Here is a 27,870-nt window from a genome sequence, read left to right on the forward strand (position 1 = left end):
GAAATGGGTAAATAACACACCTATTTATGTTTGAGTGACTATGATGACTAAAATGCAGGACAACAGGAAGATTGATCTAAAGAGGGACAACATTTGTGTGGGGTTCAGTTGGACAGTATAAGTGCTTCTGTAATACAACTGCCAAGCCCCAAACTCAAAACAAACCGATCACGTGGTTCTGGCGGTTCTACAGGAAGCTAGGCCTTTCTGTTTGTCATCGATCACGTGCTTCTCTGAAAATGAACCCTCTGTGCGAGCCGAGCCCCTCAGCGGAAACTGCCCAACGTACTCGACAGACGCTTCGGAGCTTCGGTATCAAACGTAACATCACTAGACATTAGTAGCTGAGACGGATTTAGCGTTAGCAGACACAAACATAATGGATTTCAACATGAAGAAATTAGCCTCCGATGCTGGCGTGTTTTTCACACGGGCTGTCCAGGTAATGACAGAGCGCGAACCATTATAGCTATGCTGAGTAACGTTACTTTTTTTTTTTTCTCTCATTTTGACAGCCAGCTGAGCCGGTACTACCGAAGACGGTAGCTGATGTTGCAGTAGTTTAGCTAATGTTACTATGTTAGCAACGCTAGCCTGTTAGTTAGCAAGCACCTATAATAATTTGTATTATTTATTTATCGGTAATAGTTTGGGTTTATACTGTGATTATAGATATATATCTGATAGGTAGTCTATTGAATTCGTTGCTACCGTTAACATTGGCAACGTTGTTAACCATAAAGCAGCATGAGACTGGTTTCACAAGGTTTACGTTTTCTTTTAATTAGCGCAAGCTAGCACACCAGTCGGTTAGCTACATGTAAATTAACATAATAACTCAGTTAAGAAACGCAAATTTATTAACCTAACTAGATGTTTTCTGTATATTTACTTGAATCGACTTTCTGCTTCATTGGGTAATAAAGTTGAGAGCAACAGGAAGGAGGAGAGAGAAGGAGGAATAGCAGGTGACAGCAGGTCGTGAACCGGACTCGATCTCGCGACATTACAATTACAGTTTTTGGCCTTTCATCCTTCAGTTTTTCGGACTTAGCAAAGAAGCAGAGGTTGTGTTCCAGTTGTAAGCTAGCAGAGAGTTATAATGGTCTGTCTGCTCTGCTTCAGTTCACAGAGGAGAAACTGGGCCAGGCTGAGAAGACCGAGTTGGACGCTCGCTTTGAGAACCTGCTGAGCCGAGCAGACTGCACCAAAAATTGGACAGAGAAAATATTCAGACAAACAGAGGTCCTGCTGCAGCCTAACCCAAGTAAGACATCAACAAAGGCTGTCACTGAAATAAACAAAGGTGGAAAGAGTGCCGAAAGATCCTACTCAAGCAGAAGTAGTTACTATGCTGAAATTTTTACTTAAGTAGAAGTAAAATGACTGGTGTAAACATCTACTTAAGTGAAAGTAAAAAGTAGCTAGTTCATAATGTACAGTAAAAGTGAAAGTTACTGAGTTAATTAAAAAACAGACGGGTACTTATGGTATTTCCCATGTAATGCAAAAACAATGAGAGCACAGAGAGTTCAAACTAGGTTATTCCAATTGGTGGGGGGGCTTAACAAAATAAAGTGCATCATAATACAGCATGGATCATCAGTTTCTGATGAAAATATAACATTTGCACTCCGTAATGGATGCAATTTGAAATATAGTGCAGTGCAATACCTCAGTCTAAACATACTTAATTAAAATTAGAATCACTGAGTTCAAAAAATAAGCAAAAATGAGCTGAAATAAGCAACAGGCACTATGACTATAGCCAAACAATAAGCACAGTACAGTTTCCAGACACAACATAAGACACATTTGCCATTAGCTGCCATTCAATTAAGTCAAATACATTGTATCAAATGTAGTTTATTAAGGACCATCAGTAGGTTTACAGTGATATGCAATGACATGTTGGAGAGTAGGGAGCTCTAACTTGTGACTTTTTGATTCTCCATGCTACAGTTGATCACACTGGTGAGTATTATGCCTCCCTCTTCTGGTGCCCTGCCGTGGAATCTTTTCATGCCTGTGGACTGATGATAGCACAGGCAGTAGTTGATCAAATCAGCATGTGATCCTTAGGTGTCAAGAACAAAGGTGGCCGTAACATATAATGTTACACACTTTCAGTTGCTTTTATCCAAAGAGACTCTAATAAGAATACCGTCTTCTACCAGCTGAACATAACAAATGAAGGGTATAGTCAACATGAGTCTTATTTTGGCACAGCTGATGGTGAGTCAGCAGGTGCTGTATATGGTAAACACATGTGCAGCATGTGCCAAATGAGAGGCCCACTGTCTTCATTATCTGTGGGAAAATATCTTTGAGACTTTTGCCTCCCGATGTTTTCGCCCTGTACACAGCTCCCACTCATTGTGTCTGACTGTTCCATTTGGTCACTCTTCAGTTTTTCTCATATCTTCCCTGACCAGTTCAATTGTTGATGCTAATTTCTCAAGCTGTATCTAGCAAAGTAATATGGTGTGTAGTGATGTCTGTCTGTGTGTAATTGGTGATCTTTAATGATTTTTAATGAGCATTTCTGTACCTTTCCATGATAATAGAAGATTTCTGTCTTGACATACTCTGTTTTCCACCAAGTACCACCTGCTACCAAGGTGGCCGATCACTGAATTCTTTCCAACTGGCTGCTTTTTTAACATGTGGGCAAGTCTCCTGAATCAGTTAGGCCTATTGATGTTAGGAACCTTGTAGTTGTGGATAATAATGACCTTTATTTATAGAACGCTTAACAAAACAAAGGTACAAAGTGCTTTAAAAGATAAATAAAAATGTGATAATATGTGAAAGATCAATGACAATGGAAAAAAGAATATAATATTAAATGGCAAATGCACAGAATAATTAAAACTGAAGACAGACCATAGTTAAAAGCCAGACTATAAAGTGTGTTTTTCAAGTGTTTTAAAGGAAGACACTGAGTTAGCCTGATCCTGTTGTGTCCCGACCCTCGTAGCCCTGATAGAGAAGCTCTATCAGCCTAGAGCACATTCTCACTATAATACTTTTTGCAAACTGCCAGTGCCTATTTTACATGAAAGGCAATTGGGAGTAGCTGAAAGGCAGACGGGAAGCAGCCACTTTGGAAAAGCGCTGCACCTTTTTAGGCAGAGTGGAGCACTTTCTAAAGTTGAGAACAGTTCAACTTTTTATAGAAGACCACATGACCTGGATTGCTTTCTTGAGTGGACTAATCACAAGGAAGCAGAGGCGAGGTTTCTCACTATGTAGGCAGCTGACAGTTCATGATGATCAGAATAAAAATGGAGAATGTAGCAGAAAGAAAGTTGATAGTAGTCTGGGAACTAGTGTTATGGGAACTTCTGCTAAGGGTCTGACGTTTGGACTTTCTGATAGTAGCAGCTAGTTGTTATGGAGACAGTGCGTTGCATCACCTGCTCTTTCAAATTCTCACAAAATGCAAAATTTTTAAACCAATCCTAAATCAAAAAAACAATCCTAAATTGCCATGGGAGCCAATGAAGTGCTGCTAGAAAGGGGGTAATATGCTGTTTCTTTTTAGTTCCTGCCAGGAGTCTGGCTGCAGCATTTTGGACTATCTGTAATCTGGATATAATGTTTGTTAGTTCATATAGCACAAAGGGAGGTTGCCACCACAACTCTGTAGCAGCCTTCTACAACTTAAGGGACTGATTCTTTAGTGTTCCAAAAAGAGCAAAAAATGACCATAAAATTACTCCAAACAGCTCGTGAAGCATAATCCAAGTCTTCTGTAGACAAACGATGGCACAGTGAGTGGAAAAGACCTGTATTTACACCATTATTTAGTTTGTTTTCACGCGTGCACACACCCAGACCTCACTCACGCAAAACCTTGAGGCCCTTAGTGGCAGTATTTTACATCTTTGTTGCAAAGATAACTTGCCACTTTCTCCCCCTTCTGCCGACTACAGAGAGGTGACTTTGTCATATGAAATTGTCATATAATGTCATATTATGCAAATTGAATAATGGAACTGGAATAAACTTCTCAGTACCAGAAGGGGGAGGGTAAAGCCACATTACCTGAAGTGAATGGCTGACGTCCCCCAGAGAAAATGGCACACTTGTCTGAGGAGGAGAAAGTGGCAAGTCAATAGTCAGATATTTCTTCTCCATTGCTAGCGTACGCCTCATCATTCTCCTCGCCTTTCATGGTTGCCCAACGCTGAGCTGAAGTCTGTGAGCTGCTCATGCTGTGGCGACACTTCCCTTCCGTGTGTGGAGGAGCATGCTGGGCTGTAGGTGTTTGGGATGGGGGTGGAGGTGGGAAATTGCGCTCTGTCCATGGGTTAGCAGGCTCGGAGTGAGCTGTGCCGCACGTGTGGGAAAAGAAAAGATGGGTGCGATGGTGGAGCGTGGCGAGGGCGAAACAGCAGCATGAAACAGTGAAAGACATAAAACGCACACCTCATGGTTGTCCCTATAAGCCAGGTGCCTCCGTCACTGGGAGCACTGTTTACTTACTACGCATCTGACATATTCTGTCGACGAACAAGCTAGCAACTAGCTTAAGTCACAAGGTTTTGATTAGTTGGTAGAATGGATAGCGAGCTTGTTGACTCAAACCAACACAACGAGGAAAGTCGAAGGAGAACTGAGTGGAAACCCGAGGAGATGCAGTTTTTGTTTGAACGAAGGCCAGGCCGTCCGTAGTGGAGCAGTTTAGACAAAAACAAGTACTCAAACAACAGAGTTAGGTTAGAAGGTGGTGAAGAGATATGTCAGCAGCGGGCTGAATAAAGCTCAACGTCATGTTGGCAGGTGAACGGGGTGTATTATAGCTGCGGGGGCGGGCTCATACGTGTCAAGAGTCTGAGGACCAGTCACCTGCCATTTGGCCAAGATGTGACTTGGGTGCTGCTGAAATGTATTCAGCAGCGCTGCTGGAGACAACTTGTCTCCGGCAAGATAAAGCCAACCTTAAAACTGATGAAATTATGAAATTATTGAAATGATGATGATTATGGTAATATCCTAGACTCCTTGAGAAGGATGCAAGGATTACAAGCAAAATGAGGAATAATGTAATTTCACTATTTCATTTACTTTCCATCAGCACAATGAGAGAATGTATCAATATTTTTTATAATTCTAAATTTTATTTTGAATTATAAAATTATCTACTAAATTATATTTGACAACAAACCGTGACCTATGGAGTGATGTTAGCTAATTTGTGGATCCCTCAGGAAAAAGTTTGGAAAGCTTACACCTTTTTAGATTTGTAACTCACTCTGTGAGAAGTGCTTTCTAAAAAGCATTTACATATTGCGCTATTCTACACATGTCTATTCTGAATGTTGCTGCACAACTATGCTATAGATGTACAAACAATCAGCATAGACCATGATGGTTGAAAAGATGATAATTTAGTCAACCCCCATGTTATTCAGTTGAGGAACAATTGTGATGCGCAGAACTTCCCAGCTTCTGATTGGTCTACCGACTCAGCCAAGGTATCCACTGAAAGCTACAGATTTTCTTGTCAAAAATTACAATAACAAGAATATTCTACACTGAACGGCGGACAAATAATCATACAAAACGTTGGAGGGCTGATTTCCTTAGTAAGCGAAGGGTTTTAGTAAGTGTCCAAAAAAACATTGCAGTTTTCCGCTGGATTCCAAAGCCCCCGAATGGAATATAAATCAAAGTAAGGGCTTGCTGGAAAGCCACGGAAATTTGCTGCAGGACAAATTTTAAAGCAAGTCTCTAGATCTGATTTTCTACACCAGCTTATATGGTACTCTTTGGCAGAATTTTGTGTGCAACCTACCTCTTGGTTGTTGGACTTGGCAATTGGCGCTTAATGCGCTCTTATCCAGTCTTAAACACAAAAGAGGAGGGACCAACAGGTGTCTGTCATAGTACATTGTCTGTGATTGGTGCATGATTCAACAGAATGGTAATGGTGCGAACATAAAAAATATCCATTTGTTATACGAGGTCACAACTTAAAATAATGATTAGTAAAGAAAAAATGTGGTTGATGTCACTCACAACAATCAATAACTAAGCATTTTCAAAACAATTTGTGATAGTAATTAAGTATGCTGTTTCTACTCAGAACTATGTCAATCCTCAACACCACAATTAATAATAATCTGGGAAGTATTCACATCAAACTATAGTTTGTTCACCAAAAACACAAAAAAAACAAAAATGTTTGGTGTCCTTATGGAAAACACTGCATATACTCAGGAAGTGAGTGTGTTTTTGTAATTTTGGTTGACGTGCCATTCATTTTATCTCCTACATAACAGACATGTAGGCCATTACAGTCATGTAATTTGTGAGTCCCATGTGACATATTTAAATTTTAGTTACCATTGTTGTGTTTATAGATGCTGCACTTGGATAATGAGGCCTCTCATGATCTGACTGATCTGCACGAGGGGTAGATGTTAACCAATGGACTCTAGTGCTGCTCTGTTTGCCCTGCCATAAATCTAGCTCTCCTTTTTTTTCTCTGCAGGCGCCAGAATTGAGGAGTTCCTCTATGAAAAGCTGGACAGAAAGGCACCATGCAGAATTACCAATGGAGAACTGCTGGGCCAGTATATGCAGGATGCAGGAAAGGATTTTGACCCTGGAAGTCAATATGGTGAGTGTCTGCACGCACATCAAAAATTTTGACCATAGACTGTAAAAAAATATGTGTATGTGAGTTGTGAGTGTGACGTCACCCATAGGTTTCTGAAGGCCCTTTTTGCACTTTATATTTTGAGTGAGAAGTTGGGTTGTGGTCCCGTTGACTTGCATGGAGTTGGGTGGTTCAAAATTCACCCGTGGTTTTGGCCGCTTGGTTTTGACAGGGACAATCTTGGGAAAACATGAGGCTGCATTCAAGAGCATAGAACCGTAAACATGGACACCGTAGCTTCTAAAATGCTTATGGTCAGAAAACCGTGGAGTTCATCGCTGTGTCCCTAATTGGTAATGAAAGTGCCTGAGCTTTATTGAATTGCTCTCCGTTGTCTCCCATCTTGTTCCCTGCCCTACAGGCTGGCTCATACATGTCAGGCCAATAAATCAGCTTCTCCCCCTCTGTGGTAAAACCAAAGATCAATATTGCTCCATGTGAACATGCTTGGCCGCACTCTGCTCTCTGAGGCTGCAGCAGTAGTCAGGGCATCTAGATATCAGTGGAGGAACCTGTTAACTCAATCCAGAATTATATATTTTGGCGACCCTAGTCATAGTATGTCATGTTTATACCCTCCTAGGGTTGCAGGCTATACCGGTACCGGTACTGTAACCGTGGTCCAAAATTTTAAAACTTTACTATACCAGCATTTTGCAAAATGAAATAGTTTCTGAATGCCATCCATCGGAAAATAAAGCCTGTGCCTTTAAAGCTGCAATAAGCGATTTCCTGACCACTAGAGGGTGACAGAAACTGCAACACGTTTGTAAAAGCACAGCCCTTAAGGACAAACCTAGTGAAGCACCGTGCATAAAGGCTAATAGCTAAGCTAAACGTACCTACGGAGAAGTGTCGCTGAAGTGTAACTGATATCCAAATAGTGTGACTGAGTTTCATTTTGGTAAATAGGAAAGGCGAATCTACGGCATCTCAATTAGTGGGGATAGGATGCTCATCTCTGTTGCAGCCCCACTTTGAGATTTTGGCTGATAAGACGGGTTTATTTTACATAAAAATCTTGCTCAGTGTAACTTTAAATGTGGTTATGGTTTGGAAAATCTGCAGTCAGCGGCACAATCTCACTTCTCTAAGTACTAGCTGATGCAACCAAGCCCTGCTGAGACTACAATTGAATGTAGCCTAAATAAAACTATATCAAACTAGCACTGTGGGGTAAATGATTTAGGGCCAAACATTCTTTTATGAAGAAACCAACATGTCTACCTGTCGATGTTGAAACCCTTGCTTCTTCTGATACAGAGGACTGGTGTTGTGTTTGCACATTGCATCAAATTGTTGGCAAAGTGCCTCATATCTTTTCAAGTGACATACACCGAACAGAGTTGTGCACATTGTTAGTTTTGTTTCCCCCGGTGTGGGGATTCCTTTGCCAAAGATGTAAATGTTTACGGAGGTCAAACCGTTTCAAAATGAGGAAAAAACAAATGTCACCCAGCTCACAAATATATGCAGATACTTGGAAATCAGCTCTATGGATGAGCCAAGCTGAGGGATAGAATCGGTGGATTCCTTGATGATATAGGCTACAAGTGCAAAAATTATCCACACAGATAGATGTAGATTCACAAATATATTTAAATGCAAACTTCCCAATTCACAAATAAGTTTAAGAACTGTGAATATGGTTAAGCTATGCAAATGCACGTTTGTGTGAAAATATTAAAATATACTTTAAATGCACATTTGTGTGAAAATATTAAAATGCTACTGTTTATGTAGAAAAAGTGATAATATTAATGTTTTGCTTTTGATTTTCAAATGATGGCTACAGATACAAATCACTGTGTTTTAAGTATGTTTTAAGTATGTAGTGTGTGTGACATTTATTTCTGCCTCCATTTAATCTCTCTTCGTTCCCCAAAATCTATAGGCTACAGCTCCCTCTTTTGGGCAGTTGAAATATTGCACTTTCTTCCATAATGTATTGTAATATAGCAATACTTGCAGCAAGGCGTGCTGCTCATGGCACAATTCAAGTGTTATTCAGTTTGTGACCACCTAACAAACCACGTGGGGAGAAATGTCAAATTCAGATGTCAGACTAGGGAAGAGAATAAGTGGAATGATGTGCATTGCAAGCAGTTGCAACAGGAAGAGTCTTTGGATATAGTTGTGATGGAAACCAAGGTTTTATTTGGCCACCACTCCAAGTACCATGCTGAGTATGTCACTTTAAAGCCATTCTTCTTTTTCTAAAATAGTGAGGGGGGGGGAAACTTAATAGGTTTTGTTACTCCAATCAAATAGTATCTTCGTCCCGTCTACTTTCTGAAAACAACATTTCAGTGTTGTAAAATATCGTTGTGCTGTTCCTGGTGTCTGAGTTTCACTGATACCAAGTATGAGAGCGTTAACCTGGGATTGTGCAGATTGATTCACATGTATTCTGCTTCTCTTAAGAATCTTGAATCTCTAATGTTTCCAAATTTAGACTTCATATGATCAATTATGTAATGAGTAGATAAAGATAATTTCAGTATCATTGATACTGCTTCTCAGTTCTTGGTAACTGTACAGTAATGGATCAATACTGTGCACTTCCTAAGCATTTCTTGGGGAAAACCACTTAGCTTCTCTGTTATAACCACTTTCAGTCAGCCCACACACTTAGCATCTTATCAGTCAGGGTTAAAGAATGCTGCTATTCTAGACATAGGGGTATTCTCTCTTCACGTGGCTGTTCTGCCACAGTAACTTGGCTGCAGGCCATCCATTATTCATGCAGTGTGGGTTACCGATAGCCACTGGAGCTCAGAGTCTACTTTCAGGACAGCAGAGTTAGTGATGTTTGTGTCCTAGATGAATGAGCATCTCTCATTCACTCTCATTATTTATATAGGGACAAATTAATAGCTCCTCTCTTAGGTGATCTTATTAGATGTATTAATAGCAATGGATGGGAAGGATGCAACCATAAAGAAGGGGAAGGCAGGCAATCATATAAGGAAACTCCCTATTAAAACAAACGTTAAAATTCACAGATTCTGCTGAAGCTGTCATATCTTTTCCTGTATTCCTTCAATAAATATGATATCTTTGTCTTGTCACCGTGCATTGCCATTAAAATCTTTATATGGATTAGTGGCAGTCCTATTACCCAGCCACGATCTGTGTAAATCATATTGGACATCATCAACAATCTTCACATCCAGTCAGATCTAGAAATGAAAGCCTGAAAAAAGTATGGAATTTTGAAATGAAGAATGTGTAGGAACCTGATCTAATATGTTTCCTGTAGGGAGCACGTTGATCAAGGTGGGGGAATGCGAGAGAAGACTAGGAGGAGCACAGAGGGAGTTCATCCAGACTTCAGCCATCAGCTTCCTCACCCCACTCAGGAACTTTCTGGAAGGAGACTGGAGGACCATCTCAGTGAGTCTGAATCGCCATTCTACTACTGGTCAATGAAATTCTCTTTTACCTCACTCACTTTGCTTACCCATCCGCAGAGGAAGGAAAAGTGGCAACGAGTTCATACCTGAGAAAACTGCCATTTGTTTTCCCAATACAAGACCAGGTCCAGTTGAGTTCAATGCAAGACCACGTCCAAAGGGGGTCGATACCAGTGCAAATCGAGTCCTATTCAAGACCAAAACCAAAATAGGAAATAAATAGTCTACATGTCTTTTCAAAAGTAAATATATCTAATAATAGTTTCTCAAGGACTCCTTGAACTGTGAACACAACCACCAGAGGGCAGCATGGTTGCTCTCCTCCCCTGTGACGGTGTGTTTTTCAGTTGTCTCTGGATCTGTAGGCTGAAGCTTACATTATAGTGAGCTGCTGTCTATCATTGTCTTCTGGCTTCAGAAAGAACGGCGTCTGCTGGAGAATCGCCGCCTGGATCTGGACGCCTGTAAAACTCGTCTAAAGAAGGCCGAGGCGGCAGAGGCCAAGGCTGCGGTGAGTCCCCCTGTGAACCCCCCCATCCCCCTCCTCCCCCTCCTCTACCCCACGACACCCCTAATACTCATTCTCATGTAATCACTCTCTAGCTGGCACCGGGATTAGCCCTTACTAACCGTCTCTGTATCTTAAATGTTCACAGTGCGAGGGAGAAGTGAGTATTAAAGAATTAAGATGCTCACTTTGGCTTATTTCTTTTTCCTGTCTCACATGCTTTTCTCATTCAATTACCGATGCAGAGAAACCCAGAAAAACATGCATTTGACTGTCGAGCAATGCTAAAAGAAAAGCAAAGCAAGGGAAGGAGAGAAAAACCTTGACCGTGACTCTTTAAAGACAAAGACCTGAACTTGCAGCATGGTAAACAGGATGATGCAAAATGAACATCAGCAACTAGCCAAATGCCGCTAAATCTTTGGTTGGGACTGGTGCGTTTGCCTATTCTACCAGCCACTTTTGCAGGTAGCCAACCATCATCAGCACTATTCACATGGGACTAGTATTATGTGACCTTCTGGAATTACCCCCCAATCTCGGTGTTTCATGAAACACATTCGCATGGGACAATGAAATCCTCTAAAATCATATATCATTACACCTGTATAAGGTCAAGATTTTACAGTTTGTCATTTGCTGTTTTAGCAAAGCACAACTGAAAATGCGCTCAGAACTAGGGCTGTGACGGTATTGACATTTTCTCACCGTGGTGAAAAAGTAACAATAAGTAAGAATCAATATTATATTTTGTATTTTTCCCTGTGAAATGATAAAGACTGAGAACAAGAGTTAGTTGAAGTAGTTTGAGGTAGAGAGAGGAGTAAGCGCTCACGAGAGGAAGGGGAAGGATGCCAAACTAGAGCGCCTCGTATAGCCTAGAACTCGTAGTTATGAATAAGTAATGAACAAGACTGGCAGAAAATACATACTGTAGCCTATTTGTTATAGCCTCTCTATGTTCGATGTAGGTCTATACTCTATACACTAAATAAATGCCTACATGTATGTCCATTTTAAGTCTGTCCCTAAAGCACGACTTGTGCAGCTGTTCAAGAACAATATTGGACCTTTTATACCGGCTGGCGTTTAAATTTGTCAAACAGGAAATGCTACGGTCTCACCCCCTCTTACTCACTCCTCATTTATGATTGCACATATCTTTAGAACAACAGTGTGACACACAGCGTTCCTGGACATGAAACTTTTAGTCATTGAAAAACACGAGACAGCCTGTGGATGAACTGAAACAATTCATTGCATAATATTGCACTTATGTATTTCCATGGAATATCCAAACGTAAATATTGGCAGCTGGTCGGCATAAACAGACACTTTTTTCAGACAAACCACATCAAGGCACAGCTTCAGAGAAATCCAATGGGAATGTTGACTGTCGGTCGGAGGGAAGAGAGACAAGTGTGCATAAAAGCACATTCCCAGAAGGATTTAGTGGACACTCATTATATGTGTATAAATATTTGACATTTAGCAAATGTTATTCATACTGGTTGTAATGTCTGTAGATGTCTATCTTACTGACATAATGAATATTCTCATAACAGAATGGGCCGACAACAACACTGACTAACGCTTCCACCTACGTCATACTCTATTAGACATGCGCACTCCATGCCAAGGTAATAAAGTGACAGGACCTTCTGGTCATAACAACTTTCATTCATTACATCTCCCCCTCTAAGATGATTATCTCGAAAGTTTCTCTGAACTTTTACTGTAAACAACTTTTACTGTAAACAACTTTAACTTCACAGCTTAGTAACCCATATGGCTTTTATACTCTGTAACTTTTCCAGTATTTTCAAAACTAAAATAATAAACATTTTCTTTCTTTTACTGACTCTTTAACGGAAATGGCAAAGACAACAAAACATCTTTGTATCACGCTGTTCTCTGTCCAACCTACTCCTGACAGGTATAGGGTATACGTTTTCTATTTAATGTAGCGTGTAGAGTCGAAATGATCAAATTTAGAATTTAGTAAAGGTATGAAAATATGAAACTTTGATCAAGATATCAGTTTACACTTGTAAGGGGCACCACCTTCGTAGATGAAGGAAATTAGACCTTTACTTAAACTAATCAGTCATCAGTCTAAAGATCATTAAATCTTTTCAGTTCAGGGATTACTTTACTCTGTAAGTAAGGAAACACATAACAACTTCTCTGTAATAAATGGGAATATTTATTTAACTATTCAAGCATAACAATATTCAATGAGATAAGCAATATAAGGCACGTATATTGATCACCAGAATGAAGCACTGAAACTATAGACTAAAAATAGACATGAACTGCAATGAAACAAAATAAGAATGAAAGGGAGATGGTAAGGAAATGTGGGAATAAGAATTGGCAGCAGTAAATGGAGGTATGTATGGATCAATCAACCAGATCTGTGTCCAGGGAGGTATATATTAGTCCATTGGATTATTGTGTTACTATCTCATTCACATAAGCAGACTTATCTTGAACTACTATAGCCCCGCCTTTGTCAGCATGTCGTATTACAATCTCATCATTGTTCATTAATTCCATTAAGGCCTTCCTCTCTGATTCCAGCAAATTAGGATGTAGCCTTTGTTCTCTACTCTGAGCGCACAAGTCCATGACGTCTTGCTCAACTAGTCGACAAAAGGTCTCTACTGACGCATGATTTATTTGTGGGACAAACGTACTCTTAGGTCTGAATATTCTGCTGTTAATAGGTTCATTAGGAGTTTTTTGTCCTGCAGGTGATAAGCGATCTATCGCAATATAGGCTGGGGTCCTAACACCATCTTTACTGTAAAAAGCCTTCAGCCTAATGTTTCTGAAAAACTTGAACATTTCCACTCTAGTGGTGAAAGAGTCAACTTTTCTAGAGGGAACAAAGGAAAGACCTTTGGATAAAAGTTGACGTTGATTATTACCTAGCTCCATGCTGGAAATGTTGATCACATTGGACTGTCCCGGTTGCCCTGGTTTGCGACTCTTCTTCCCTCTCCTCGTCTTTCTTTTCCTCCTCTTAAAGGGGGTGGATGTTGTGAAGCGGTTTTTCTTGGGCGTAAAAAACGAAGGTTGGTAGAGGCATCTGTATCTGTGCTGCTCTGTGCTGAGGACGCACTATTAGAGGATGCCCTTTGGCGGCGATGTCTCCTGATGTGTGTGCCGCTGAGCCAGGGGTATACCATGTCATTCTGGTAGTCCTGGGTGTCCCGTCGGTATTTTCCCATCTTACGTTGCTCTAGCTCACATCTGTAGGCCTCTATTTTCTTGTCGCAGTCTACCCAGATGGTCTTTAGTTGTTCATTGGATATCTTGGTGTCCATTTCTTGGCTCGCTCACCGAACCCATCTCGCAATTCATTGACTCTCATATTAAAGATTTGGTACAAACATTACCCTCTCATTTGAAAGACACTACTGATTTTCTGAAAAAACTTGAAAACTGCAACATTGCCTCCACTGATATACTTTGTACTATGGATGTATCAAGCCTATACCCCAGTATACCACATGAGGATGGTTTGAATGCTTTGAGTTATTATTTAAACCAGAGATCTGAGTTACATCCTCTAACTGAGTTGTTGTTGTCCTTAACTGATATAGTTTTAACTAAAAATTATTTCAGATTTCAGGATCGTTATTATCTGCAGTGCAGGGGCACAGCTATGGGCTCCCCTGTAGCACCAAACTATGCAAATTTATTTATGGGCAAGTTTGAGGAAGATTTTATTTATAACAACAATCCATTTTCTAAGTTTATCAAGACTTACTGTAGGTACATTGATGATTTGTTTTTTGTATGGAGTGGTAATGTCGAAGACCTGGAAAAGTTTCATGAGTATCTAAACGCTAAGAAAGAATCTATTAAATTCACACTTAACTATGATCTAGACAGGATTTCGTTTCTAGATGTTTTGGTAAAGAAAAATGGCAATGTAGTGCACACAGAGGTGTATAAAAAAGAAACAGATAGAAACACATTCCTTCACTATAGTAGCTACCATCCACCCTCACATAAGAGGAGCCTGTCCAGTATCTGGACAGCCCTCTCTGCATGTCCATTGCTCTGAGGGTAGTGTGGGCTTGACGTCACGTGGAGAAAGTCATAGTCCCTACTAAACTTCCTCATCTCTGCTGAGGCTAGCCGGGGCCCATTATCACTCACCAACACTTCAGGGATGCCATAACGTGCAAATGTAGCTTTCAGCCTAGCCACTACCTTCCAGTGGTCCCCATGCTGCTGGAGCAGGACGCCTCCCAGCCCTTAGCTGCTGGCGTCTGCTGACACTACAGTAGGCTTGGTAACGTCGTAGAAGGTGAGTACGGAGGCGGTGGCTAGTGCAGCTTTAAGTTTGTGGAACGCCGTATGCTGTGCGGGCCCCCACAACCACTCTGCCTTTGCCTTCAGCAGCTCATAGAGTGGCTGACCCACAGTGGAAAGCTCCGGAACATACTTTGCCAGATAATTCACCATCCCCAGGAACCTCTTGAGTTCCGTCACATTGTGGGGCTGGGGAAAGTTGTCTATTCCGGTCACTTTGTCTGGGTCGGGTCTGATGCCTGTCTCGTCGATGATGTGACCGAGGAAGCGGACCTGTTTCTGTTTGAACTTGCACTTGGCTTTGTTCAGTTTGAGACCTGCTGCTTCGATGACCCTCAGTGCCTCTGCTAGGCGCTGGTCGTGGATTTCCTCAGTTTCTCCATGTATGAGTATATCATCCATGTAGACCTCTGTACCCTCAAGTCCTGTCAAGGTTTCTGCCATTTTCCTTTGGAGCGCTCATTATCCCAAATGGGAGATGGTGGAAGGCGTACCTCCCAAATGGGGTGATAAAAGTAGTGAGCCTCCAGCTGTCCTCATGCAGGGGGATCTGGTAGAACCTGCTTGCTGCATCCAATGATGTGAACACCTTTGACCCAACAAGCCTTGGCATTATTTCCTCCACAGTGGGCAGTACGCACTTTTCACGTTTCACCGCTCTGTTCAGCCTCCTGAGGTCTGCGCAGCAACAAACCTTCCTCTTGTTGGGTTTGAGCACCGGCACCATGGCGGCGCACCATTCTGTTGGCTGAGTAACCTTCTCAATTATGCCTTCATTTTCCATGCGCTGCAGTTCTTTCTTAACCAGTGGTACGAGTGGCAAAGGTATCCGCCTGGCTGTCTGCACTGCGTATGGCTGGGCGTCCTCTTGTAGGGCTATTCTCACCGGCTCCGTTTTCAGCAATCCACTTGATCCGAAAACGCCACTGACCACCCGCTTCACTAGACCCATCTCTACAGCCTCAGGGCAGCCTAGTAGGCAGTTGCCCTTCCCTCTTATCACATACACCGGAAAGGAATACTGTTTCTCCTTGTAGCTGGTGGTGGCCTGGAACAGGCCTATGCATCTGAGGTTACCCCCTGGACTTATGAAGCGTGTGTCAGGAGGTCCCAATTTTATTTTAGGCCTCATCTTTTTGAATGTCCCTTGATTGATAACTAGCATCGGCTCCCGTGTCGATTTTGAAGGTTACTGGGATGTTACCTATAGTTAGACTAACAGTCCAGTCATCCTGACTAGTCTCTCTGTCAACTTCTCCCGGGAAGTATAGCTGTTTCACCTCTTCTGTGATCTCTCTCACAGCTTTTGAGTGGCATGCACGTTCCCAATGTCCCTTTTTGTGACACTTATTGCACTCACTTTTCAATGCAGGGCACTTTCTCTCATCGAAGTGCTGGGGCTTACCGCATCTCCCACATACCTCCATTTTGTGGGTTGCAGGGCTGCTGCTTCCATGTCGCTGCCCACCCTTTTCCTTTTGTTGGCCTTCACGTCGTCGAACAACATTAACGTTAGCCAGCTGGGCTTCTGGTTGGTTGGACTGGAGACTAACCTGCTTTGTTATCTCCTCTGCCTGGCGCACCTGTTCGATGACTTGCGCCAGCGTTAAGTCCGCCATGAGCTGGAACCGCCGGGAGAGCTCTTTGTCCTTTATACCCACCACAAGGCGATCTCTGATATGCTCATCCCTTTTGTCCCCGAACTCAGTGTTCAGCCAGCTCGTACAACGTCCTGATGTACATCTCCGCCGTTTCCCCTGGTTGCTGGCTCCGTTGGTAAAAACATGCCTGCTCGTGTATAATGTTGCGCAGAGGAACAAAGTAGTCGTCGAACTATTTCAGAACAACATCATAGTCTTTTTTCTGTGCCTCTGCCGTGAATTCGAAGGAACTGAATATCTTTTCAGCCTCGCTGCCCATCGCATAAATCAGCGAACTCACTTGAATCTCCCCGTCATCTTTATTAAGCTTCGTAGCCAACCTGAAGCGCGAAAATCTCTGTTTCCACTCCGGCCATTCCGCGGGGCAGTCAAACTTGAATTCACTCGGTGGATTAAACTTTGGCATGGCCTCTCACTGCACAGATACACAGACTACTCTGACACCATGTAATGTCTGTAGATGTATATCTTACTGACATAATGAATATTCTCATAACAGAATGAGCCGACATCATGAGTTCGTTCTTCTGTGTATCTTTACTGTTCAGTCACATGTACAACAACAACACTGACTAACGCTTCTGCCTATGTCATACTGTATTAGACATGCGCACTCCATGTCAATGTAATAAAGTGACAGGACCTTCTGGTCATAACAACTTTCATTCATTACACTGGTTATTTCCCTTTATTGTATATGATGTAACACTGTAAGGTAGGCTCAGGGGCGTCATGCACCCAGGGGGGCCACATTTTCACAACTTCATGGCCACAGTGACACAGTTACATTCAACTAAATGAAAAGCAAAACTGTGAATAAGATGGACAATAGAAAGTACAGCAAAGTGTAGAAGTACAGGGAGCTGTATGACTGTTTCTACACTGTGACAACATTAGAAAAGATAAGGAGCACGAGTCCTGCTGTGACTCACGCTGCGCGTCCGTTCCACAGATCTGGAGGGATGAGGAAAGGCGGAGGCACACCTGTGTGACAAACCGCGCGCTGCCGGCCCAAATTATTTCGAATTTGAAAATATTTTTGCCATGGAACGGCGTTCCGGATCGTTCCAGGCCAATTTAACCACTGAATGCATCCTAAATTACCTATACTACAGCTTACAGTTACTGAGAGCAGTAACTTAGTCAACTAAACTAGTCATCAACCAGCTAGGTAACGTTAGCTAGAAATTTCTCTCAATTTTGCATTCACCAACCTCTTCTCTTCATCACAACTACGTCTGTGCGGCAGAGACTCCACTAGCAACTTCACTTGCCAACTTGCGCACCAGCATGCTTCCTCTGTTGATACTCTTGGAAAGAACCAACTACACGGCGAAAGAGGGGGCGGGGGGTTACAGAGGTATGATCCAGGAAGAGTTCCCCACGCCTAATATGCGTTTGTCTCATTCAAATTCTAATTATTACAACTACATCTTATAAATCAGTAGAATGAAAAGTAAAATTTTATATCTCAAAAAGTCCATTCTCTGGAAACTGAGGGGGCAATGATTGAACAATCCTGTCTTGTTTTTCAAATACCTTATAGTTAGATGCTGTTTATCATTTAATTGGTTGTTCTTTTTTGCTGTTTTGCTACTCAAAGCGCTTTGACAATAGGCAGTAGGCGTCACACGGCTGCGGTAATGCGTTAACCGTCACAGCCCTACTCAGAACCTTCCTCTACAGATTCCACTACTGCTTCCATTTTTTCATGACGGGAGGAAGAAAAAGAAATCATGGTAAAAATAAATTAGGACTGAAATTACCAAGAGTTCGATTTGCAAGGGATTAGTATTAATGGTGGAACCTGTCTGTCCAAAATCTGGAATTTTTACTTTACAAATTAGAGGCATAGCAGATTGACACAGGATTAAAATCACTGATGATCACCGCAATTATTCGAAATCATCAATGTCCCGAGGTAACATTTGTCCTGTGCGAATAGGGCTTTAAAACCTAGTTGGCTGGCTGAATTGTGAAAGTGGCTGCTTAATTTAAGGACATACCAGGCACTGTGGCCTGTAGACGAAAAAGGTTGTTTCCTTCCTTGGAAAACGGGGACTAATCCATTAGGACTTTTGAGTCCAGGCATTAGAGCATATAATTAGACCAGGGGTGAGTATACTCTTCTCCCTCCAAAATCCAAGAATCGAATTTGGTCCCAGACAAACACATTGTGCTCAGTGTCTCGTCAAGCCAGGCTTATTAGTTCCTGGGTCTTGGATGTTGGGACCCAAGCACAGCTTCGTTCACAATAACATCTGATATTGATATCCAGTGTGGGTTTGGTTAGTTTAAATTGTTCCATCTTTGTATGCCCCACATGAGTACAAAGTCAAGTGCCTGGACTAGAAGTTCCTAATCGATATCATGCTTGCCCCATTACACTATGACCAAGGAATGTTTGTGCCTTCTAAATCCCCACTCCCTTTCTCGTGGGGACACTTGAAATGCTTCAGTTTGTTTTGGTTGCTCCCAAAAGGTCTGATTTTTATTACAATCTTTGTTATGTGTTATGTTACGTTTTGCTTATTGACAAAGATCAAATCAGACTTTTGCAACCTATTTGCATGTCGGCATGTGCACGTTGAACTCTTTATGAATTGTCTCGGCCGGCCGGCAGACAGATAGTGTGGACAATGACTGTAGCATATTTGTAGTGGATGAGTCAGGAGGACTAATTTCCGGTTAGGAGTTGGGAAGGATGTTGACATAAGCCGTTGCGTCACATTACTGCACCTTTCTTTTATGAGTCCAAACACACCCAAGGTGGAAAGGTGATGAAAGTTCTCGTAAAATACCGCAGCTGAGGGCAGATATTGGCATCACTGCAAGTCCAGCTTGCAGGGCAATGCATAGCAAGGTGTGACCATCAATGGTCTTTGAAGGCCGATACTGATATTTTAGACTGAAGCTGCTGATAGCTGATATTTTGTACTGATATTCAATGTTTAAATTTGTCTGTTTTGATGCCAAAAAATTACAAATATTGAGTGTTTCCCCCATATTTTTATTTTTGTTAAGCTAGAAGGCTCTGAAACAATATTTAGACCATCATGGACACTAAAATTCTCCACTGAAACCCAGACTAATGACATTTTTTTAGTGTTAGCAGGGTGACCCACCCTCTTATTCAATGGTAGGGGAAAATCTGGGATACATTACTGCCTCTAAATGAAGAATTAATTTACAAAAACTTTATTGAGCAATTATAAATAAAATCTACCAAAAAAAAGGCAGGTCAGGGAGGAACCTCAATCATATCAGAGGTGAAAGACACTGACCGGCTGATATTTGATATTTAATAAAAGGCCAATATCAGCCCCATGTATTGGCAAACGTGTATATTGGTTTAACACAAATGCATAGGATAGTAGATGGACTGTTCTAAAGTAATCAGTGCAGGCTTTAGTTGCAGCTAGTTCAGAGATAATGGTTTCATTTCTTCAGTGTTTTCTGTTTGATTTGTCCTTAGCCCTTTGTGCATGCTATTTGTTGAACTGGTTTGCCATGCTGTGTAGCCTATATGTTAAACCACTGTACTGTTTCTGTAGATGGCACCTGATTTTCAGGAGACCAGACCCCGCAACTACGTGCTTTCTGCCAGCGCCTCTGCGGTAAGGAGTTGATGGAATGCCTGACACCCCCCCCCCCCCCCCCCCCCATAGAAATGGTGACTCCAGGAAGCCACTAGCACTTTCCTCTCCCTAATTCTGTGTTTGCATCACTCTCACTCTTAACATAAGATAACCTGTAAGACTAGAAAGATGATATTGCATGTTCCCTTTTGGGCTTTCATTAATGCTGGAACCTGAGTACTACATTCTGTGGTGAATGTAGTGCTCATTGGACACAGGTGCATCTGGTCATTACAGGGTGTCCACGGCTCTGACATGATCTAAATATAAGACCTTTTGAGATGAATCTCTTCATTCACAAATCTCATGAAGCATATCCACTCTTGGATGAATCCAGAACAGGGTTAGTAGAACAATTTGCTGCCTTTCTGCTTTACTAAACACGATTGGACTTCATGTCCCTTAACAACTAATATCCTGGTGTCCTTTTTCATATTCTGCCTATTTGTAGTTTGACAACTTTCATTAGCTGTGTGCAATCAGACTGGTTTGCCAGCTTTGTTTCTTTATTTGGGTTTTTAAATTGGTCTTAAATTCAATTCCAGGTAGCATTAAAAAAAATAAAATAAAAATAAAATGTCTTAAATGTGGCTTTCTGAAACCAGACACCCTGCATTAGATGCATATGTAATACCAGTCACTTCATACACTGGCATATTCTAAGTAGTTATGTATCTGTATTTTATTGTTTTGCCAGTGAGGAGGTGTTCCCATCTTTTGTGGAAAGTGATGATAAGCCCAAAGTTGCATACCAGACCTCTGTGTCATGGCTGATAACATGCAGGCTCCTACTGTTACAAAAGCGCTACCTGCATGGTGATTACAGTGGCAATATGGTAAACATCCTGTGTCCCAGGCACTCCTGTAAACAAACTAACAGGTCAGAAGGATGTTACTCATCAGTTGGTCTTATATTCTTAATACAATGAGGTTTTGACACATATTTAGTCAACACTTTGTTTTTGTTTTTTACACAGTTTCTATTGCAACCCAAATAATTATCACTGGAAAAATCAACACTTACTAACACTGAAAAATCTGCTGTGTGGGTTTGCCACACCAGAGATCCTGGATTGGCCAATGTCCACCAGACAGACACATTTTTGATCCAGCATTGAGACATGCATGTGTCAGCCTCTTTTGACATGTGGGTGTATCTATACACAGTAAAGAAATAGAGAATCAATTTGACTTTGTTTATTGCAGCAAAATTTCTGTTTCCCGTTTGAAACCAATGAATGAATGATGATGCCCCTAATGCAAAGAGCTAATCCTATAATAAATATTAGAAGCATACTATATCACAGCAAAACTCTAAATCCCTACAGGAATACTATTACAGGAGATAAAAATACCATTAAGTATGATAAACTCACTGTGAAGTACCATAGACACGCCATGTCCCTATAGTAATTATAGGGAATCATAAGGATTTTTATGTAGGTACAGTATTTTAAAGAAACCTTGTCAGAGTATACACACATTGGTAGTTGTATATCATTGATGATACCCGAGACGTCATTCTTTATTGGGATTATAGGTACTTTGGTGCTAGTTGTGCCCATAATCGCACTAAAGGAGGCCTTCTGGATGCCCTTGCTGTCATTCTATTATAATGTGTCTTTCTCTCCTTTTTCTTGTTGTGCTTTGGCCTCCCAGCTCTGGAGTGAGGAAGTTGTAAAAGTGAGTATGGCGACATTGTTTTGGTGAACTTCCCTTAACCAGGCTCTGTGACCTCATCACACCACACTACAGTCAAGTCACACCTCGACTGTAGTCCAATTTGCGTAAAGTATTTGACAATTTTAAAAATGGATGTGCAAGCAGAAACTTGCAAAATCATGGACTTGTTTCTGTAGCTTTGTGTTGGCCAGAGCAAAATGATGAAAACTTTCCCTGACGTCACACAATATGAACACATCTGCAGCAGAAATATGAACCATTCCCATACTGACTGCCTTCAAGGAAAATTCTACCCTTGGATCCTCTTCCACTGTTAGATGTCATCAATCTGTGATGTTCAGTGCATTCCCCAAGTTATTTTGTGATAAATTAACTTTTTTGGTGAACCCACTTTCCCTCAAACTGCCTCGTCCACTTCTACTTCAGTTAGTGATTTCCTACATTTCCCAGAATGCCTTTCAACAACCCCCAGAAAAGGGGCTTGAGCTTGTTGCTTTCAATCAATCAACATATGGGCATATAAATTTAGTTAGAAGTAAACGTGTCACTAATTCGGTATTCTTCTTCTTGTATCAGGCTGAACAGGAGCTCCGTGTGGCCCGGACAGAGTTTGAGCGACAGGAGGAGGTCACCCGGCTGCTTCTGGAGGGCATCAGCAGTACACATGTATGTCATACCACATGCACAACAACATTTTGGGATGTATTTTATGTTTTTTATTTGTATCTATCTTGGACCGGGACGGAAACTAACTTGTCTATCCACCGGCCACAGTGGCTGATCCAAAACGCGCTCTTTTTAGCAGCCAAATAAGTTTTTTAGAATAGGGTAGGACCTGGATGATAGTAGAAAGTAGAGACACACAACATTTACCAGCAGTTGTGATGGCTATGTTTTTTACTTCTCACTTTTACTTCAGGGTACATGTGGGTCAAAAGTAAAAAGAAATCTTACATTATCTGAATTTATGGCAGTAATTGGAGAGAATTAGATAGCAGTATTGACACATGGAAATGGAAATATTTAGTTTAGGCAGAGTTGGAAAGTAAGGCAATAAGGAAAATGTCTTGAATTGTGAAGTTTGATCAACAGACGTGAATGGGACCAGCAGTAGTGTTGGTTTGATTTTCTTGTGTTGTATCACATTACTGCACTTCCAGTTAGTCACAGTAAGTTTGACACTCATGCATGTCCACTCTTTCATCAACACAGGACAGGGTTAATACAATATGACATAATGTCCCTAAGCATATAATTAGCTGGTGTCCTTTTTCTTACTCTGCCCACTCATAGTTTCACAACTTGATTAGCTACAGTATAGTCAATCAGAAATAGGCTGGTTTTGACTAGATTTCTAGATTTTGGATTTTAAATTGGTCTAAATTCAATTCCAGGTACAATTCAAAAGATCCTGAAAAGTCTTAAATTTGTCTTTCTGAAACCTGCAACCTTATTTATTAGTTGGGCTCCTTATTTGCGCAAGGCAAATTATTTTGGGTTAAGAAAGGTTTCAATTCAACACATACCTGAAACGTATGGTTGCGTATGCTATTTTTATATTTAAGTAGCGCTGGGTACCGAAGGTTGGTACTGAATCAGGTCGGTACTACCGAGTACCGAAACATGTTGAGGTAAACAATGGCAACTTTCAGTACTTTTATATTCTTCTGGTTCAGCCAATCTCTAACTGATTTAAGGTGACACATGGCTCATTTATCTAGCTTCATTACGTAGCCTAGCCTGCTGTGTCAGACCCATGGATTTTAGCCAGTTAATTTAGAGCTTGTGAATTTAGAGCTATATTATTACATTTCACCTAATTCATAAATTTACCACAGCTGCGAATACCATGATGGAGCCACATTACCGCTGTGTTATCCTCAGGCCAGGAGACCAGATTATCCAATGATAATTAAGGGCCTTGGACACATGTAACTTTATCTATTGATTCTTTAATAATTTAGATTTATTTTCATTATGCCATTGTACCGTATATATTATATACCCTTTGACTAGAGCAGGTGGTATTTTTCGCGGCGCGGTGTGCTTTATGAATCGCTTTCACAACGCGCAAATGATCAGAAGGTGTGGGCGTACAGTGAAAACATTAAAACGAATAACTTGTTTTTTCGCATTATGAATGAGAAAATGCTCTACCCCTAACGTCACGCTAAACCTGCCAGTAAGTTTTATGAATGAGCCCCACTGTTGTGCATGGAAGCTGAACTTCAACACTTTCCTTTCACTTTGCAAACTAGTCCCTACGATAAAGATGACTGCCATCTACAGTACCAAAAAACATATTGATTTGGCTTCAGTATCGAAATCAAGGTACCAAAGTTTCAGCCGTGGCTTTAAGAGTGACTGTGGTTGTGTTGCTGTTTCTCTGCAGGTGAACCACTTGCGCTGCTTGCATGAGTTTGTGGAGGCCCAAGCAGCTTACTATAAGCAGTGTCACCTACACATGCAGGACCTACAGAAAGAGCTGGGAAGGTGAGGACCACATCTATCACTAGGGATGGGTATCAGCAACGACATTCCACTTGGTACCCATTCCATTTGGTAGGATTCAACACAACTGTTGAGCTTCCCAACTAGCAGTTCCTGTTGTTGATGCTCAAAAGTCAAGTTGATTTAGTTATATATATGTATTTTTTCATAATTTGTTGCAGTCAAGATGCATGTTAGTCTATTATATGCATGCCACATTCAAAATGATTTATCTGGCCATTAAATTACCTTATGACTGAATATTTTATATTGGCAGTAAAGATTTTTAATATTCTACAACTATTGAGTCTGCAGACTCATAGAAATGAAATCTCTTTACACCCCAAGCTAGACACTAACCCTGCTAGTTCATGCCACTGTTGTTGGTAACCTACATATTAAATACAATGACACCAAACTTCGGAAGGTTAAGGTTGCACAGTGGAAAGCTGTGGACCTAGTGGCCTATCACCTAAATAAGGGGGCATGTAAATGCATATTAGATATGAATTGATGATTACTGTAAATTTGAAATCATTAGTTTAGGCCGTTGTCTCTGTCTAGGAACATTGAGAATGAGATTGAGAAAGTGTTTTGTAATGCATCCTTGTTAGCTTTTCTATCTAACTACTAACTACTAGACTTGAAATTCTTATGAATTCTTAAACCATTAATGTCAGCGGTGGAAATTTTAAATTTCCTTTGTAGCACTTAAAGCTAAGCTAAGCATAGCTAAGCTGAGCACAAATCCGTTGGAATTTTTAAAACCGGTCAAAGTATGAGGAAGTTTTTCTTAATATACTATTTTTAGTATATATATGGAAACGCATGGGTGTGGAGCTACTTTTAGCATAATTTCTCCCTGAAAACACATTGGAGAATCATTTTTATAATTGATTTTTACTTGAGTAAAAATGGCCCCTTAAGTAAAGATGTTTTTGAACATGTGATCATGGGAACCTATGTTTACACTAGTTTTTATGTGAAAACTGCCTTGTGACTAACTATTAAAAATAGTATGATACAGAAATGGCTGTATCTCAAAAACTACATGGACTTGTATCAAGTGCTTGGTACCGTTGGATTCAGAACAATTCAATTTTTTGATAATCTAAAAAAACAAAACAACAACTTTGTCAACCAATAAAGGCATAAAGAATATGTGAAATCAAAAATTTTGATTTTGGTATGTATAGCCACATGTCTTGACAGTTCTCTCTGCAAATTCTGTGTTTTTACCTCTAACAGAAAAAAATCTGTGGAGCATTTCCTTAACATGCTAAATTTAGTAGTTAGTAGTCATTAATGGGTTATGGTAATGGTTAAGAATTGCAATGGTTAAAAAGAATTGGATTTGGCATTGGTAGCAGTCAGATTCTATGGATGCCGTCCCTATGTGTTGTTTATGGAGAGGCAAATACATGACAAGTCGTCTCCGCTGTTTCCCATGCCCTCAGTTCCAGTGGAGATGTGTGAGTATGACTCATAGTGTGCTCATGTTCTGTTTCCTGTAATGTGCGTTTCTTTTTTTCCTCTTGGCGTGTATGTCCTGACGGTGACATCTGCCTGCTTTCCCTCAGGTTTCCCAATGCGTTTGCGGTGAACTCTGTTCACTCCATGGTCTCCGCTAGCCCTCCTCTGCCAGGGGGCCTCAGCAGCCCCGTGGAGGCAGACACCCTCAAGATTGAGGAAGTGCAGGCACCAGCTACGGGAACCCGGAAGGCCAAAGTCCTCTATGATTATGATGCTGCTGACTCCAGTGAGCTCTCCCTTTTGGCTGATGAGGTGAGGCTGCACCATCAACCAGCAAATAGTGGCTAGTGGACAGAAATAATATGCACAATTTTAACCGCACAACATGTTCCATCTTGACACTTTACACAACTTACAGGTGGTGGGGACTCGAGTCACAATTGTAATTGCTTGAGACTTGACTTGGGTTCTCATGACTTGGGACTTGACTTGGGTTCCGGTGACTTGGGACTTGACTTTGATTTGTACTTTGATGACTTGAAAAGGTTTCTAAAGTCTTGACTTCAGATCTTGTGTTTGTGTAAATGACTTAGATTGAAAGTGATGAGATTTGTTCCAGCAGACGACTGAATTTAAATTCTGTTTTCTGAATTTGTATGGAATGATTGAATTTATTGAAGTTGAAACTGATTATAGAAATCAAACTCATGATGCTCTTTCCAAGTTTTTATCCTATTAAAACCATATTGCATTGAAAAGTCCTAGATATTTAGTTTTCTTTAAGATATTAAATTGATACTGGACTCTTGATTCTGACTTGACTTGCTGCTCTACATTTAGACTTGAGACTTGACATTAATGACTTGGACTTGACTTGGTGTTCTACATTTAGACTTGGGACTTGACTTGAGACTTGTGCCTCAAGACTTGAGACTGATTTGGGAATCGAGCAAAGTCACCGGCTGATGTATTACTCAGCAATAAAAATGCTTGTCGGTTAAACTAGATTTGCGTAGGAGAAGATGTTCTATCGATGATGTTGCAATTCCACATGGTTGCTGATAGGTCGAAAGTTTAAATGTGTATCTCCTGTCTGTTTCAGCTTATCACAGTTTACACGGTGCCAGGCATGGACTCTGACTGGCTGATCGGAGAGAGAGGGAACCAGAAAGGAAAAGTGCCTGTCACATACCTGGAGCTCCTCAGCTAAAGAACACACACACACACGTGCATGTGTGTGAGTAGGCACTACTACAGCCATGGGGACATGTCATTGACTTCAATGCATTTCTCACTCTTACACTAACCTGGAACCTTAAATAAGCTCTCTTCCATTGTAAGCACGCGCAAAAAATGTTAATTTGACACACACACACACACACACACACTCACCTGCTTTTCAGAACAATAACAAAAATACACGTCAACTAAACAGCAGCGATTACGGAGAAATTGTTACTCTGAATACTGAAAAATGAAAACTCTGTGGAAAAAACAAAAAACATTCCTTTTGATTGGTTTGGTTGTTTATTATAATGTTGTTTTTTCTTGTTTATTGTTGTGCATCCCCAAGGTTCAGGTAAACATTCAGCTAACAAACTTTTAAACGCCAGATAAAGTTTGGCTATGACAACAAGCATACTGTCATTAGCAGGGTTTCCAGCCAAGTTATGATGTGTCAAATTAGAAAAGCTTAATGGGGAAAAAGTTGATAAAGAAATGATGCTCTAAAAAGCAAGCAATATCTGCCACAGTTCCTTTACGGTTGATTTTAAATTCATCAATAAAAATGATTTTGGATGTGGGCATTCCAACAAGTTGAACACTTTAAAGCTGAAGCAACAACATGTTAAACTGTTCTTTTGCTTCTTCTGATATGACAGCATTAGAATATTACCAAGTGCATTTCTTATTTTTTGTATCTTTTCTGTCTTCAGATGAAAGCATGAAATATGACCAACATTAGCTGACACTAAATAACATCATAGCAACTTGCCCAACA

General features: G+C 40.9%; 1 protein-coding gene across 2 annotated transcripts; it reads left to right on the top strand.

Moving 5' to 3' along the window:
* The first annotated feature begins 293 nt into the window (after positions 1 to 293).
* Positions 294 to 27,661, top strand: LOC139917072 (endophilin-B2-like). Of its 2 annotated transcripts, none has more exons than XM_078285278.1 (11): positions 294 to 442; positions 1,126 to 1,267; positions 6,503 to 6,631; positions 9,933 to 10,066; positions 10,505 to 10,597; positions 20,139 to 20,201; positions 21,882 to 21,905; positions 22,482 to 22,571; positions 24,298 to 24,398; positions 25,976 to 26,180; positions 26,971 to 27,661. In XM_078285278.1, exons 1-11 carry the CDS (start codon positions 380 to 382, stop codon positions 27,076 to 27,078), a joined length of 1,152 nt encoding a protein of 383 aa, XP_078141404.1. In that variant the 5' UTR covers positions 294 to 379; the 3' UTR covers positions 27,079 to 27,661. The 2 variants fall into 2 exon arrangements, with proteins under 2 accessions (XP_078141404.1, XP_078141403.1); XM_078285277.1 differs by having other exon boundaries at positions 295 to 442; positions 1,041 to 1,267.
* The last annotated feature ends 209 nt before the right edge of the window (positions 27,662 to 27,870 follow it).

Source organism: Centroberyx gerrardi, chromosome 8 (genome assembly GCF_048128805.1).
Source record: "Centroberyx gerrardi isolate f3 chromosome 8, fCenGer3.hap1.cur.20231027, whole genome shotgun sequence".
NCBI lineage: Eukaryota > Metazoa > Chordata > Actinopteri > Beryciformes > Berycidae > Centroberyx > Centroberyx gerrardi.

Excerpts from the sequence above, each read along its gene's own strand:
- LOC139917072 (XM_078285277.1), top strand. The coding sequence starts at position 411 with ATGCTGGCGTGTTTTTCACACGGGCTGTCCAG. Across the intron at positions 20,202-21,881 it reads TTTCTGCCAGCGCCTCTGCG|CTCTGGAGTGAGGAAGTTGT; the intron begins GTAAGGAGTTGA and ends TTGGCCTCCCAG. Across the intron at positions 22,572-24,297 it reads AGGGCATCAGCAGTACACAT|GTGAACCACTTGCGCTGCTT; the intron begins GTATGTCATACC and ends GTTTCTCTGCAG.